The following is a 14,718-nucleotide window of genomic DNA, read 5'->3' as shown; positions in this document are numbered from 1 at the left end:
GTCTAAAATGTGAACATTGTTGTCCTCAAAGGAGTGTCCTTTGTCTTTGAGGTGGAGGTGAACAGCTGAGTCTTGTCCTGAGGAGGTGGCTCTCCTGTGCTGAGCCATTCTTCTGTGGAGTGGTTGTTTAGTTTCTCCAATGTACAGATCAGAACATTCCTCACTGCACTGGACTGCATATATCACATTACTGTGTTTCTCCCTGGGAATCTTATCCTTCGGGTGAACCAGTCTCTGTCTCAGTGTTGTCATAGGTTTGAAATGGACCGGTCCATTTCAAACATCACAGGTAAGTATGGAAACATTTAGTGCTATTGTTTTTTAAGTTTTTTAAGTTTTACCCAGACCCACCCACTGAGGTCTGTAACCACATATAAACCATGTTTCCCCACCAAACAGTTAGAACTGATGAAGCTGCTTGGATGAGCAGCGAAACGTCTTCTAGAAAACTCCACAAGTCCAGACGCCTTGCTTCAACCTTCTCTAAATAAGTATAGAGTTCAATGGGTTTGTAATACAGGTCGGTCAACATCCTGCAAAGGGAGCTGTGAATAAGAATTATCCTTTGTATTTGCTATATTATAAGGCACATAGTGTTGTTGAAAACTGGATGTAGCATTTAGCTAACACCACAGTGTTTACATCTGTAATTACTATTAAAAAGCGGATATATACTATATCTATATACTATATCTATATACTATACTGAAAGCTGAAAAACATATATATTTATTCATGGTTTCACAGGGCCACAACTAGCATCTAACAGAGCAAGATGTGTGTACTTGCTTTTTTTTCAACTGCTTACATTTCTTCATGGTATTCATGGTATCAATTGCTGATTCTATTTTCTGCTGCTTTGCTCGGACGACCCTGCACAGGCAGGGTTCAGAAGACCCCACAACCCCACCTCAGCCTCATGGGAGGACCGAGGGCAGAGGATGTGACCAGTCAAGGAAAAAAAAGAGAGAAACAGGCACTCAAGTGGGAGCATTTAACCACTTGGAAAGTTTGAGAATGGTAAAAACTCAAGTGGCATGGCAGGCTAAATGGGTTTCTCTCTTTCTCAGTTTCTCCTGTGAATCTCTGAGGACTCTGTGGCAGCACACTGCTGAATATCTGAGTCACTCAGTCTATCATAGCAGTAATGTATCCTGATGTTTCAAATGGCTGGGGCACTTGAGCTGCATGGGTAGATGGAGAAATGTCAGGCTGCACAGAGGAAAGAAGAGGAGATGATGAAAGCCTCAAACAAGGGCTGAAGAGAGGAGACAGGCACAGGTGTGTGTGTGTGTGTAAGTGGGCGCAAACTAACATGCACGCTTATATACATTAATCACATCCTCCTCATATCAGTAAGTGGTAATTTACACCTCCCATATGTGCCCATTATCCACTCTGATTTCTGTTTGTCTCCTCTACAGTGGTCCTTCTTTGCCTTCATTTATACTGTAATAGGCAAGCGGTGGCAGTGTTGATAGCTAATGCAAGCCAGATTGTTGGTTAATGCAAACAGTCTTGTGCATGTGAAAATATCTTTTAAGATTTTACAACATTTATTGGTTACAATTTTTGGAGACAACATTCAAATTTGGCCCCTCCTACCTGACTCAATAGGAGATTGAGAGAGAGATTTGATGAAGGGTGCGAGCGGTGAGATCAAAGCAGTGAATCAAAGAAGCATTTGATTGTTTTCACTTCAATTATATTCTAAAGCACCTCCATACAACTCGGATGGGAAGGTGTCACATTGCCAGGTTTTGCGCAGTCATTGAACCCACTTCATCCTGTTCGCTGCGGCCTCTCTGCTCTGCAGCCCTTTATCCACCATGAACAGAGGAGAGAGACCGAGACAGCGGGTCCCACCCCTACAAAGCCCGAGCTGGTATCGAATCAGGGCTTTACACTAATACCCAAAGGTAGCAGCCCAGAAACGTTTCCAACAATCAGAAAAAATAATAAATAAAAAACAAACAAACAAACAAACAAAAAACCCTTGCAAAGATAGACTGGGTCTAAAATCTTCAGTAGGAAGCACCAGTGATACAAGCCCTCTGTTTGCAGTCTCACTAATTATACAATACATGTAACCAGAAAAACGACATGCAGTATAGTTTGGCTGGCAAAGGATTCCTTTTATATCCATGAAAACAAAAATAAATGTCTTTAGTATGGAGATAAATGGAAGTTTTTTTTCTACAGAGCCAAAACAAAAATCAGATACTAATCCAAGAATCTATGTGAAGCATCCTCTTGTCTTACAGTATGATAATACTGTATATAATGAGTACTCTTTACAACATAATTCAGCCCTGTCCTGTAAATAAGACAATGGAGCCCAACAAAGACTTAAGCTGGATAAAAAAATCTAGGTTATGCAACAGTGTTTGCATAAAACACTGAACATGTGAAATGATGACTGAAGAGCCGTGAAAGCATTGTTGGTTCATCATTTTTGTTACTGCGTAGAAGGCCGGTGAGGATGGTGTGTTACTCTGTAACTCTCAAAGGCTCAGGTGTGTGTAGGTAATAGAGCTTACCTGCTTGTGTGTTTATGCATACTGTATTTGTGTTGTGCATCAAAAAAACACAGTTTCAAATGTCTGGCACTGATATCTTCTCTTAGCAGCAGTATGGCACCATCATGGCACTGTTGCTTTAAAATGGATGACTACACTTCTTTTCAAATCAAATAAAAAAACAAAACAATGATTTCAGCCAGGTTCACAATTCTCTACCAATTAATCTTTCAAGATATTTAAACACAGTTCCACAAAGTATTTGATCTGGATTAAAGGAAACATTATTTGCCTCTGGCTAAATGGATCACAAATCATTTTAACATGGACTTCCTTGCAAGCTGTTTCTGTATCTGTCAGTACAGATATTTTGTTTTACCTTTAGCCCCGTGTGTATTTCTGTGTGTGTGAATGTGTGTGTGTATGCATGCACTTGACTCACTGATGAAATTCGTCTGGCCCGTGTAGATAGTGTACTGCAGCTCGTAGGAGGTGACGCTGAACTCATCCTCTGACGTCCAGTGAACAGTGATGGTGTCGTGGGAGGCCGTGCACAGCTCGTCTCTTATGGATGGCGGATTGGGAGCTACACACGGAGGAAACAAGATGATTTAAAACATCCTACATCCTACAATTTATATGTATTAATCCTATTTTGTTGCCAGTGTGTGAAGGGATTGCATTGTAAAATGTGTGTGGACTGATAAAGGTCTCTGTAAAGGACTAGGAGATTATTAACACGTCAATAACAGACTAGACACTGTGGGGACATACCTGTTAGATAATCTAGTCCTTCCAGAATTTTCTTCTCTCGGGAAAAGTCAAGAGCAAAGTTGTCAAACGCCTCATTCAAGTTGACGTCAGGGATGAGTACCTGGGAGGAAGCTGTCGCCATGGCAACCCTGTGAAAGCGGAGAGGATGTAGGGTGGGGGTGGGAGGTGAGGAAAGGAAAGGAAAGGAAATGCCAGGAGGGTAGAGATGTGAGGCAGCAAATGAGGGACAAGAGGTCAGATGAGGTGATGAAAGGAAAGGAAGGTAGGAGCATGAAAACATACAAAAGTGACAAAGAAGTCAAAAAATGTGAGAAGGGAAGTGAAGGAAGTGAGGTGGCAAGAGGAAGAGAGGTGGTACACATCATCCCTGACACAAGAAAAATAAACAAGAGTACAAAAGAAAAAAAAGCAGCATACAATACCTATACCTTGGTGTTGTCAAAACAAACCAGACACACACTGACACACTTACTCCACCGTCTCTACAGTTTCTGGAAACTTGTGCCTACTTCTGCTTGGAGCATCAGTAAGCTGTCTGTGGCAGGAGCCAGCCTGAACCACAATGCTGGCAGCGCTACACAGCAGTGTGGAGAGGAGCACAGAGCAGCACAGACTCCTTAAGACCTCTGTTCCTCAAGTCGGTCAATAATGTGCTCGTCCAGGTGGTGAAAGAAAAGGTAGAACTGGAGTAAAGATGCTACACTGGCTGAAACATTCTGCAAAGATCTTTGTGAAATAGTGAAAGAGCTTCACCATCCTGCAGCGGGATGAGGGGATTACCGTACAGACATATAAGGGTGGAAAGAAACCTGCAGAGCTGGCCATTAAATGATAGATGATTTTCAACAGAGGCCTGACATTGATCGGAGGAGCTGCAGAGGTTTGATATAATGCAGATTTCACCAGCACTCCTTCAACAGGGGTAAAAATCGAACTGAAAAAAATTGTAAGGAGGAGGTGGAGGTTTCATTTAAAAAGTTAAAGTCGATAAATACATGAAAGATGACACCTCCGCCTACTTTAATGGATAAAATGACCAGAATTCACTCATCCAGTCTCATCACATATGGACGCATAGCCAGCAAACCTTTGTGCATCAGTTTTCAACAAGTCTGTGACAGGTCATTCAAAAACTCTACTAAGTATGTGATAGGTAGGATGCACCCCTACCCACTTAGCTGTCAGGCTGCACCATCACCCACCTTTCTGCTACATTTCTGGCAGTCTGGAGGAAACGGGCGTGGTCGTTCTCCTTCAAGCTCTGCTCAGCCTGTGTGATGAGGGCGCTGGAGCGCTCCAGACACTGGCGACAGTTTGCAATCTGCTGGGCCAACTTGCGCAGTTTCATCACCTGAAGGAAACACAATAACAGAATATCGTCATTATGTGACACACACACACACAATTTTTCATTCTGTGATGTGAAAACACAAACAACAATGCTAGCTTAATATTACAGAGTCTGGCAAAAGTTTCACAAATGCAACTATGACTCTTGTTGTCTATGCAGCTGTGCACAGTCTTTCATCCCCGCTTCCAAACCTCAGTCAAAAGAAGTTCTCTTTGGTCTTATTGAGCTTTTATATTCATCTTTTTTTTACTGAAAATAACTTTTCATTTGTTCAGGACATCGTGTTCCTTCTTCCAAGTCCTCTACTTCCAAAAACAGTATGAGGTGTTCATCATTATAGTAATAATAGTAATTTACACTTCCAGAAAACACAACTTTGCTTTGCTAGCACCATCTGAAATAACACTTGCTACATAACCAGCAACATATTCCACACTGATGCTGACTATTCTGTATGTAACTTTCCAACCTTGTTGGAAATGCATAATAATAAACCCACAGATTCCAGCCTGTAGGCGCATACACAGATGAGTGAAACAATGAGACAGGAAGACAAAAAGAAGGCAGCACAGAGGACAGAGTCCTCTGGGTCAAAGCTGAAATGACCTCTTTATTTTCTCTGTGAACCTGTTACATAATAGAAGGGCAGAGGTGATGAGCATAATAGGTTGTTATCTGATATGATAACACTCAGAGAATGAGTCATAAATTTGTCTACAAAACAAAAAAAACGACATTCTTATTCTTGCAGAAACAGACCAAGATAAAATTTAACTGAGAGGGGTGTACATGCATTGTTGTGAGTCACAGTCAGTGGAGGGTGGAGGTCCTGTGTGCTGCAGTGTCTGATTACCGATGGCACAAAAGAGCCCCCCCCACTCCCCCCAAACGATTGGAGACACGTGGCTGTATGAGTCTGTAACAGGATGAGAGGGGGTCGCCCGTGATAGCTTTCAGCTGCACTCTCATCCTTTTCCCTATCACTGCCTCCACACTGTCCGGTTCCAGCTCAACCACAGAGCTGGCCTTCCTCACAGGCGTGACCAGTTTTTTGGCACCAAAAAGACAGTCGCCTCCTCTTCAGTATGCAGAGAGAGGACAACACTGTCCAGTACAGACTGTTAGAATATATTAAAAACTGTGTGCATCAGAAAAAACAGCCAGCTCTGTCCTCAGTGTTTTCAGACCAGATGGACACCACAGAACCTACATTTACTGTATGATCATCATGCTGTTCACATTAAGGCACAGGTCAGGGTTCACAGGAGTCCTTTTTGACTGTAATTTATCAATGGGTGTGCTGTAATGTTATTTCCGATTGGGCACAAGGAAGCCATTCTATGCTGAAATTATTTCAAATTAAACTAATCTATTTATCTTCATATCCTGACTCTGGACATGAACTTTAGTGAAACTCTGCCGTAACAAATAACACGGGCTGCTTAAGAATGTCAACAGAAAGGTGAGCTGCAGAAAAGAAAAGAAAAAAATCAGCTTTAGTGCGTAATTGCATCTGAGCAATGATGACTGGAAAAAAGCCCCAGTGAATTTTAAAGGTCAGACTGTCCCTACACTGTTTGAAAATAACATCACTTCAGTGACAGATATTTTGACTCTCTAGACAGTAAATAAAACTAGAGAGGGCAGAGAGATTTGAAATTATCAGCGCGCTCAAGGGATTAGTCATTTATAATTTCTGCAACAGATTTTTTCTCACAGGGCTTGAATTATGCAAAGAATTCAAGAAAAAAAACACACACACTGGGTGGCAGCTGGTTAAGAGCTTGCCATGAAAAGCTCTCAAAGAATCAAAACAGTATCTAATGTCCACTCGCTCTGCTGGTTGAAAAGCTGCTGCGCTGAGAAGCCTCTCTAAGCTGGAGACTTAATGGAGTTTTCATTTGATGTCTCAGCCGCTCTTCTACTAAGTCCACCATAATCTGTTGTCACTATAAACGACATTTGAACAGGTTGTTGACTGCAAGGAGAGGCGAGGCGAGATGGGTTTAATGGATGGGTTATTATTTGGCAACATATTCCACAATTTCAGAGATGACTACTCCTGCCTTACACTGTGGTTTAAAAATGGCAGTGCCAGCGAGGGGGGCTTCATCCAAGCATTTTGCCATGTATTTTTGAAAACCCCTTTTCATTATGAAGGGTTTAAAAAGTTAAAGATGGTTCTCTGTAACAAACCAGAGCTCCATATAATCACACATCATAAATAGCCTCATGGTTTTAGGTATTCTTGCTTGCCCACCCAGTCTGTTGTGATGACTGATAACAATATGTAGTGTCAATAAAATGTCTATAAAGAACAAACAACCTCTGATCTTCATATATATTTTCATTATGGCCCACAACTCAAATCATTATGTAGACAATGAAGTTATACGGTCTGCAAACCTGCTGCTGCTCTCTGCTTCGCTATAGGCTGAGCAGCAGCTGTGCTTTGTTTAGGTTGCTGAAAAAGAATTGCAATCAAACCCTGAAGCAGACCAAGCTGCTAACCCGGGTCAAGACAATCCACTTTCATTATAAAAATGTGGGACAGCATTGGACCACATAGCAGTCTGACAACAAGACTCAACAAATGTGGGATGGCGGCCTTTTGTTTTCTATAATCCTGCAAACCAGCAGGTACCAAGATGGAGAGAAAGCGTTGGGGTGGGGGGGCAGACACGGGAGAATCAAGTTTGATTCTCACAGCACTGTTTTTTTTCCCTCAAGTTTCATTTCACTGGCTGTTTATTTTTTCTTGTATATTGCTTTCGGTTTCTGTCTGCTTAGATACACACAACAAATCTGCACCCTATAGCTCGAGAGATACAAGAGGCTTGTTTTTCCAGTGAGCCTGTAGGAGGTGTAACATTTTATAAAATGGATAAAATGACTTTAAACATGAAATAAAAATAGTCTGAAACCCAAAAGGGGATTTGATTTGTTAATCTCCTTGGACACTAGAGGAGTTAAAATAGTTTTTAGAATAAGAATGAAAGACAGACACACACACAAACACACACAGGTCTGTGGGGATAGTGTGTGTTGTTTGGGCAGAGAGAGATTAAGCATGACTGCTGAGTCTCCTCTGCCAGATACATTGCTCTTTAAGAGGAGGTGAGAGAGAAAATGGGAGCACCTTTCACTGCTCTGCTCACCGTGATGAAGCCTGTATAATCCTGTTATTCTGTTGCAGGGTCTTTGCTCAGACTGTCCTCAACAAGGAAGGCAGCATCAAATGAAGCACACAAGTTACAATGTGGTCGGGTGTAATATGAATATTGTTTCTCTCCTCGCCTCTCTTTCAGGGAAACATCTCTTTCTTTACACATCTGTGTTTATTTGAATTACTCAATGTGCATTTGATTCGACTCCATTCATCTATATTATATGTGCTTCCTTTTTACCTCAGTCCGCTGCATTTCACTGCTCTATCCTCTGCTAGACAACCTTTTTACAGACCCAGACTCTCAGGAGAACAAGCCTTGCTCTTTGTCTGCAATCACTGCGGACACACTCTGACACACTTCCTTTCCCCTGTACACACACACACACACACACACACACACACACACACACACACACGCCGACACACATACCTACTTCAGTCCCTGTGTTTGGAAACGTTTCATCTCTCAACAAAACTCTTTAGCTGCCTCAGAGGATTTTTCACAAGAGCTTAAAACTTCACCTTTCGGTCTTGAAGCTGCATACAGTAGGCGCTCAGGGGGTGACAACCACTGATTTACATATGGCCACGTGTACACACACTGTCACACACACACTGACACACACACACTGACACACACACACATGGTTAGGAACGAGTGAGCTTCTGAACAGTTCCCTTCTGCCATCTCATATATTTTCCACACACGTATGAAAGACTGCCCCCCCTCCTCCCCACTTTTTTTCCTTTTCTACCAAATCCTTCATGTCACATGTGCTTGAGTACACAAGCTAACAACAGCTAACCTGTTTCTAATTTGTTAGCTTCAGCAATAACACGCAAAGATTATTTGTCTTTGTGGGCCACAAATCTGTCGGTGTCCCTTTAACTTGCTGAAACCACCTGTTTTGGCTGAATGTAAATATTCTGAGCTGCCCTTAAAACACACACACACACACAGCACTTCACCTTGGACTCTTTGATCTTCACAGCAATGACCTGCTTTCTCTGGCGAATGATCTCCACGAGTTCATCACACTCCTCCACCAGCTTAGCTTCATGCATGGCTGTGTTCACCTGGAGACACAAAAATAAAAACACAAACATGGTTTACATTCAAATGTAAGTTAAATACAACACAAGCATTTACAGCTTATTCTTTTTTGTTTGGTGCTTTGGGTGCTTTTATTGATTTTTTTATTTGTCTTCATAGCTCTATTTCTATAGCAGGTTTGCAAGGTCGACTGGGATTCATCAGCACACCTCATTTATTTTTCCATTTCATTGATATTGACATTGATTTTAGGAAAAGAACGGCTCATTCTAGGGTCATTCATTTTTCAAAATATCTTCTGTGTTGGATGCAAACCAGTATGTGTTCTAATATGAACCATGAATATCTTATTATAGAGTAATTGTGTGTTAAGAAAAAGCTGCATGACATCCATAGTTTCAAACTACACACAGACCCTCATTGTTAAGCACTATGAAGGTCATTAATTCAGTCATTAATTCACAGACAGAATATGCTTACATCATTGTAATTTAATAGATTCTGTGATTATGTGATTATTATAGGACCAAAGTTGCCACGGCAACTCATCAGCAGTACACCATTTTTAAGCCAACATTAAATGAACAGGCAACTTTAAACTTGTGTGGGTGTCACTGAGACACTCCGGGTGTTGTGCTGAATCACAACAATGAACCACAAACAACAGGTCTGCCAACTGTGAAGCACACTTATAATTACACCAACAGCTTTGAAAACACTTACAGCAGGAGTTTAAGAGACCAAAGAAGTGCTGCTCCTACTTTACTGCTGAGGCTGTGACAAAAGCAGGAAACTAAACCGCATTGTTTACAAAAGATTTTTTCTCATTTAGGAACATTTCTGCCACAACCTGACACCCCTCAATGAGGCAACACTTTCACAGGGTGACCCACAGCTGGTCACTACACATCGCAATCATAAATCTGTTATTACAGCTTTATCTGGTCAATTTATAGTTCAACATAAAAGCTGTGTCTGTGCACTGATATAAGGGGCTCTCCGGTGTAGAGATGCACTCATAGCTGCAGAGTGGCTGCAGCATCTATACTGTGATGAAGGAGTCAGCAGCAGGTTCAGAGCATCCGAGAGATTTACCTTCTAAAATAAAACAAAAACTGAAAGTGAACACATGGGTGAGAAATTTCACTTTGACACTTCGAACAAAGGCCTCTCATATGAGGTGTTATTATAGCACTGATGTTTTAACTGCTCCACGGAGTGGAAAAAACTGATGGGTACATTCTGAGCTAGCACTATATTTCAAATGGGATTAGATAACTTGAATATAAAAATAAAAAGCATTTTAAACCTACAATTAAGATGCTTACTGTGCTTCTTTATCTACAGTACAATCAGTTGTGTGACTTCTCTTATTGTTTTATCCATCCGTTGAAGCAGATTCTTCATCAGAATCATTCATCACTTTCACTGTTACTCTGAAACTGTTATCAATAAAATTAATGCATAACTAAAATATCACACTTCAGTGCACTCTCAGGCGGGCTACAGTTTGCCGGTGAGTCTGAGTGTGAAATACAGTAGTGATTCATCTCTTTTTCATTAGTGTTCCCATCCCTGCATTTTACAGGCTTGTTACTTTCTGTCATGCATGCTGACGAGCAAACTACTGACTCCAACAACCAAGTTCCACTCATCTCTCTGCAAAGCTCATTACAACTCAGCAATCCACTTAAGCCTCATTATTCACACTCACTCACATATACACATACACAGCGTTGTGCTGCTATATCTGTGAGGACCCTGCATTCCTAACCTCCTTAGCATAACCTTGCCCATCATGACTAAACCTAATATCAAGGTGTAACCCTTCAGCAGCCTGTTGAAGGAGACCCACACCTCAAACTGGTCCTCATAAAGATAGACGTGTGCAGACACAACACACAATTAATTTTGCAAAGAGCCACCTTATCGCTGCAGGTTAGTAATTAAGCAGGATAAATGCAAATGTCCAGGATCACTGTGAAGTACAACGAGGCTACTTTACAGCTCTGAGTTAGAGAAACAATCGCCTCCTCTGTCCTCCTCTTCCTCCCTTCACTTAAAACATCTCCCTATTATCCACTTACTGCCACTAACACGCTGTCACTTGCTGCACATCTTCCCATTCATTAGACAGGTGCAGTGCAATCACAACTTAAACCATTAAACTATATGACTATTATTGGAATGTGTGAAGAATAACTGCAGAGAAACTGAAAACGCTGAAAAAGCTTGAGTCTGAGAGGGATCATGTGGCATGAGTGTGCAAAAAATGATTTTTGGTATATAATAATTATAATTAACACATTAAGCACCTCAAAAAGAAATGGTATGCTCCAGGTGAAGGTGGAGAGTCCATTGTGTAGCAGAATTTACAAGTCTCAAGGTAAAAAAATCCTGGAACATCTGCAGTGAAATGCTCATTGTACTGTATCTTAGGTTTACCATAATTGATGGGTCTGCCCTTTAACTCACCCATGGTCATGAGCCTGGGCTTAGCCTTCCAGACTGAGTGCGGAGTTTGCCTCTATGCACACTTTACTGCCTTCCTTATTGAGAGAACCCAGCCGGAGGTGGTTCAGGCACCTGATAAGGATGCCCCCTACCAGGCACAGCAAGCTGAGTAGAGGCCCTGGGGCCAAATCAAGGGATTAAAACTCCCAGCTGGGCTGGAGATACCCTAAGAGGAGGTACAGGACATTGCTAAAAAAGAGGGAGGCCCAGGTGTCACGACCCTGACGGATTAAATGGTCTGTAGGTGGATGGACTTTAAGCAACCTGACTAGGATTATCACTTTCTACTGGGAATATTATAAACACATTCAGCCAAGAATAAATTCTCATTCATATCAATCCACAGAACTGACAGTCAAGTGCATCCCATCCCTCTTTAATAGCACACAAGCACTTTTTGGAATCAGCAGCAGTAATTATATTCTATTAGGAAGCAAGATAACATGTGAACATACTGTAATTAGCAACCGAGTCGCATTACAGTTACAGATGGTAGTACACATTCCCCAGTGATGAGTTCACACTATTAAAACAAGCCATTCACACTCTCTCATGTCTCTATGTATGGCAATACACCTTTGGAAAAGAATCTATTTGTGTGACCCATAGCACTGTTTGCAGATATGGTGGGCCATAGTATATCACTGCAAAAAACCACAATCTTTGTATGGTGAAAACCACACCATTACAAAACTGTTCTGATTTCTGCCTCTCTTTGTTCCTTTGAGGGACAAAAATAGACACACAGCATTGTATGTCCTAATTAGGGGTTAATGCATTTTTATCATTACTGTTTGCTACATAATTTAAAGTACTAATGTGGAAAGTTTTAATAAGGTGACCATAAATAAAATATCCCATTGAAGCCCATCTGGCTGCAGAGCATCAAATCAGAGGGGCTGTCTATTACAAGCATCAGAAGGTATTACATAGTCCAGATCTTACACTGTGGAAACATCACCAGTACTTAATCCTTACTTTTTCCAGCTTGAACTATCTGGCATTCACACTAAGCTAATAATGGTCAAGCAACGTGTCAATCATTCAGATGCTGTCAATCAGAGATGAGGTTAGCTCAGAATGCTTCCCCTCATGAAGTGACTCAGCATTGTGATTTCTCATTGTTCGGTGTTTTTGACTCCAGAAGAATGGATTGTGTGTTTGTGCAAGTTTTAATGATGTTGCATCGCTCGTTCATTTTTGAGAATGCGATGTGCATTTGTCACAAAAGCTCTCACAGCTGCAGCAACGCCATAATGGCATCACAAACTCTGGCAAATGCTGCTAAATTACCCGCCCACCCTGACACAACGAGCCCCGACTTATTTTCTTTCACTGAAAGTCTTTTACAAAATCATGCAGTCTTTAACAAGCATTGTTATTTTAAAACCCCTGTCCAAATGCAGAGATTTTAACACATAGCATGAGTTTGGCACAAACAGCAGTGATGTCATTTAGTGGATCGACACAGGAAAGTTGAACGCATATTGGGGCAAATTGGGAGAAATGAAAACAAAAGGAGAGTAACAATGACAGCAGAAGACTATTATGTTATGTACAGCATTTCCATAGTTAGGATTATTAGTGTGATCTCTTGTAGCTGAATTTGATCATGACATTTGTCAAAAATAAACCAGATGCCAGAACTATCCAGCTTCAGCTTAACCAGCTGTTGACTGTCAAGTGAAATCAGTTTATATCCTGCTTGTTCTCGGTTCTTATCATTTTGGCATCAACATTTGTGATTTTCATTCGGCACTAATGCTGGAAAAAAAGGATTTTTAATGATCATAAACAATTCATAAAATGAAATACATCCAACACTTTCTTCTGAGGTAACAGCTGCACCAAGTACAGAAAGAACAATGTATGAATTCCAACAATGGACTGCTGTAGCCTATATGTCTCCCAGTTGAGTACTGGTACAAGTTCAGAACAGCTGTTAACCTCTAGCTGACACCAAAACCCTTACATCCTGAATCAATTCTCTGCTCATTCCACTCCCATCAGCCTCTCTCACCTCCTGTTCTCTCTGTTCTGCCTCAGTTTGACCGGCCCTGATTCTGTCCCTCTGCTGCCTCGTTTCGTCAGACTTGACGTCCTCAAACAGATGCAGGATTCAGTCTGACAGCTTTATCTCTGATGCTGTCCAAAGATTCTGGGATCGTCGCAGAGATTTATGACACCTAAGCAGCAGCTGGTTCTAAAACGGGACGGGATGGCTTTATTTATGTAACAGAGTAAAAGAAAATGTGACTGCGAGGTATATATCACCGGCGTTACATCACAAAGATACATTTATATACTATCCTTATAAGCTGACAAAAGGCTTTGATACAAGATTCACTTTATATGTAATTAAATTATCATGCATGTTGTGATGGCAAATAAACCCTAAAATGCCAGAAAAAGTCATGTTAGCATGGTAAAACATTATCTGACATGAGGACACATGAAGGATAAGAATGATAAGAACAAATAAGATATTACATGTTTTTGCATTTGTGAACCTCTATTAAAAGCACAGATATACAGAAGCAATAATGTGGTTTCATTTTATGCCATTAGTGCTGATGTGCTCATGATCATCTGAGTGAAGCTGCAAATGGCCTTAAAAATACACTAAGACAAACAGCACTAGCAGACAGCTCGATTTCCCCAATGCGCCAACAGAAAGGTAAAGAGAGGACGAGATGAGACCTGATACAAAGGATTAGACAGCATTAAAGCCATCTCCTCACAGCTGATTCATATTCTGCACACTGCGGGATCAGTGTACACACACACAGACACAGGTCTTGTCTAATGACTCACAGCTCATTGTTTAATCAGTAGATTTACATGTCTGAGTGTTTAAACCTACAAAGGTTTTCAATCAGTCCTAACACACACATGAAAACACCTTCTGCTGCTTTTGATTGTGTTCTTAAAAAAGTTCTTTGCACACTTTCTCCTGAGTCCTTTCTAACATGAGGCAGACAAGATGTATGCAGGATTCTCCGTATTAAGCTGCTGATAACACCTAAAAAGCTGCATCAAGGTCAAGTCGCAAAATGTATTCAGAGGTGAGCGATGATAAACACAAGTCTCAGGGACAGAAGTTATTTCACCAGGAAGAGGAGGCTCATTGGAAATATGCTTAAAAAAACCTCTGTATACAGCTCTTGAGGTGTCCATTTGAAGAAGATGGTCAAAAGCTTTTATTGCCACAAATTAAAAATAGCGACTGGCATGGGAACTTCACAAAGCAGGAAGCGGGGACAGTTAAGTGTGGTGACGAGTCCTGCCCTGACAGGAAGTCTTTAAACTCACTTGTTTACACAACCACAGGAGCCAT

General features: G+C 41.2%; 1 protein-coding gene across 4 annotated transcripts in view; it reads right to left on the bottom strand.

Moving 5' to 3' along the window:
• mid2 (midline 2) overlaps positions 1–14,718 on the bottom strand; it is a 121,119-nt gene that overhangs the window by 23,864 nt on the left and 82,537 nt on the right. For all 4 annotated transcript variants that reach the window (XM_028416357.1, XM_028416355.1, XM_028416358.1 and 1 more), the window contains 4 exons: positions 8,783–8,890; positions 4,496–4,644; positions 3,294–3,421; positions 2,962–3,105 (listed from right to left, as the gene is read on the bottom strand). In XM_028416357.1, coding sequence (XP_028272158.1) covers positions 2,962–3,105; positions 3,294–3,421; positions 4,496–4,644; positions 8,783–8,890 — 529 coding nt within the window. The remainder of the gene's footprint in view (positions 1–2,961; positions 3,106–3,293; positions 3,422–4,495; positions 4,645–8,782; positions 8,891–14,718) is intronic.

Source organism: Parambassis ranga, chromosome 10 (genome assembly GCF_900634625.1).
Source record: "Parambassis ranga chromosome 10, fParRan2.1, whole genome shotgun sequence".
Taxonomy (NCBI): Eukaryota; Metazoa; Chordata; class Actinopteri; family Ambassidae; genus Parambassis; species Parambassis ranga.
Note: the sequence above shows the minus strand (reverse complement) of the source record. Positions and strands in the feature narration are given on the sequence as shown.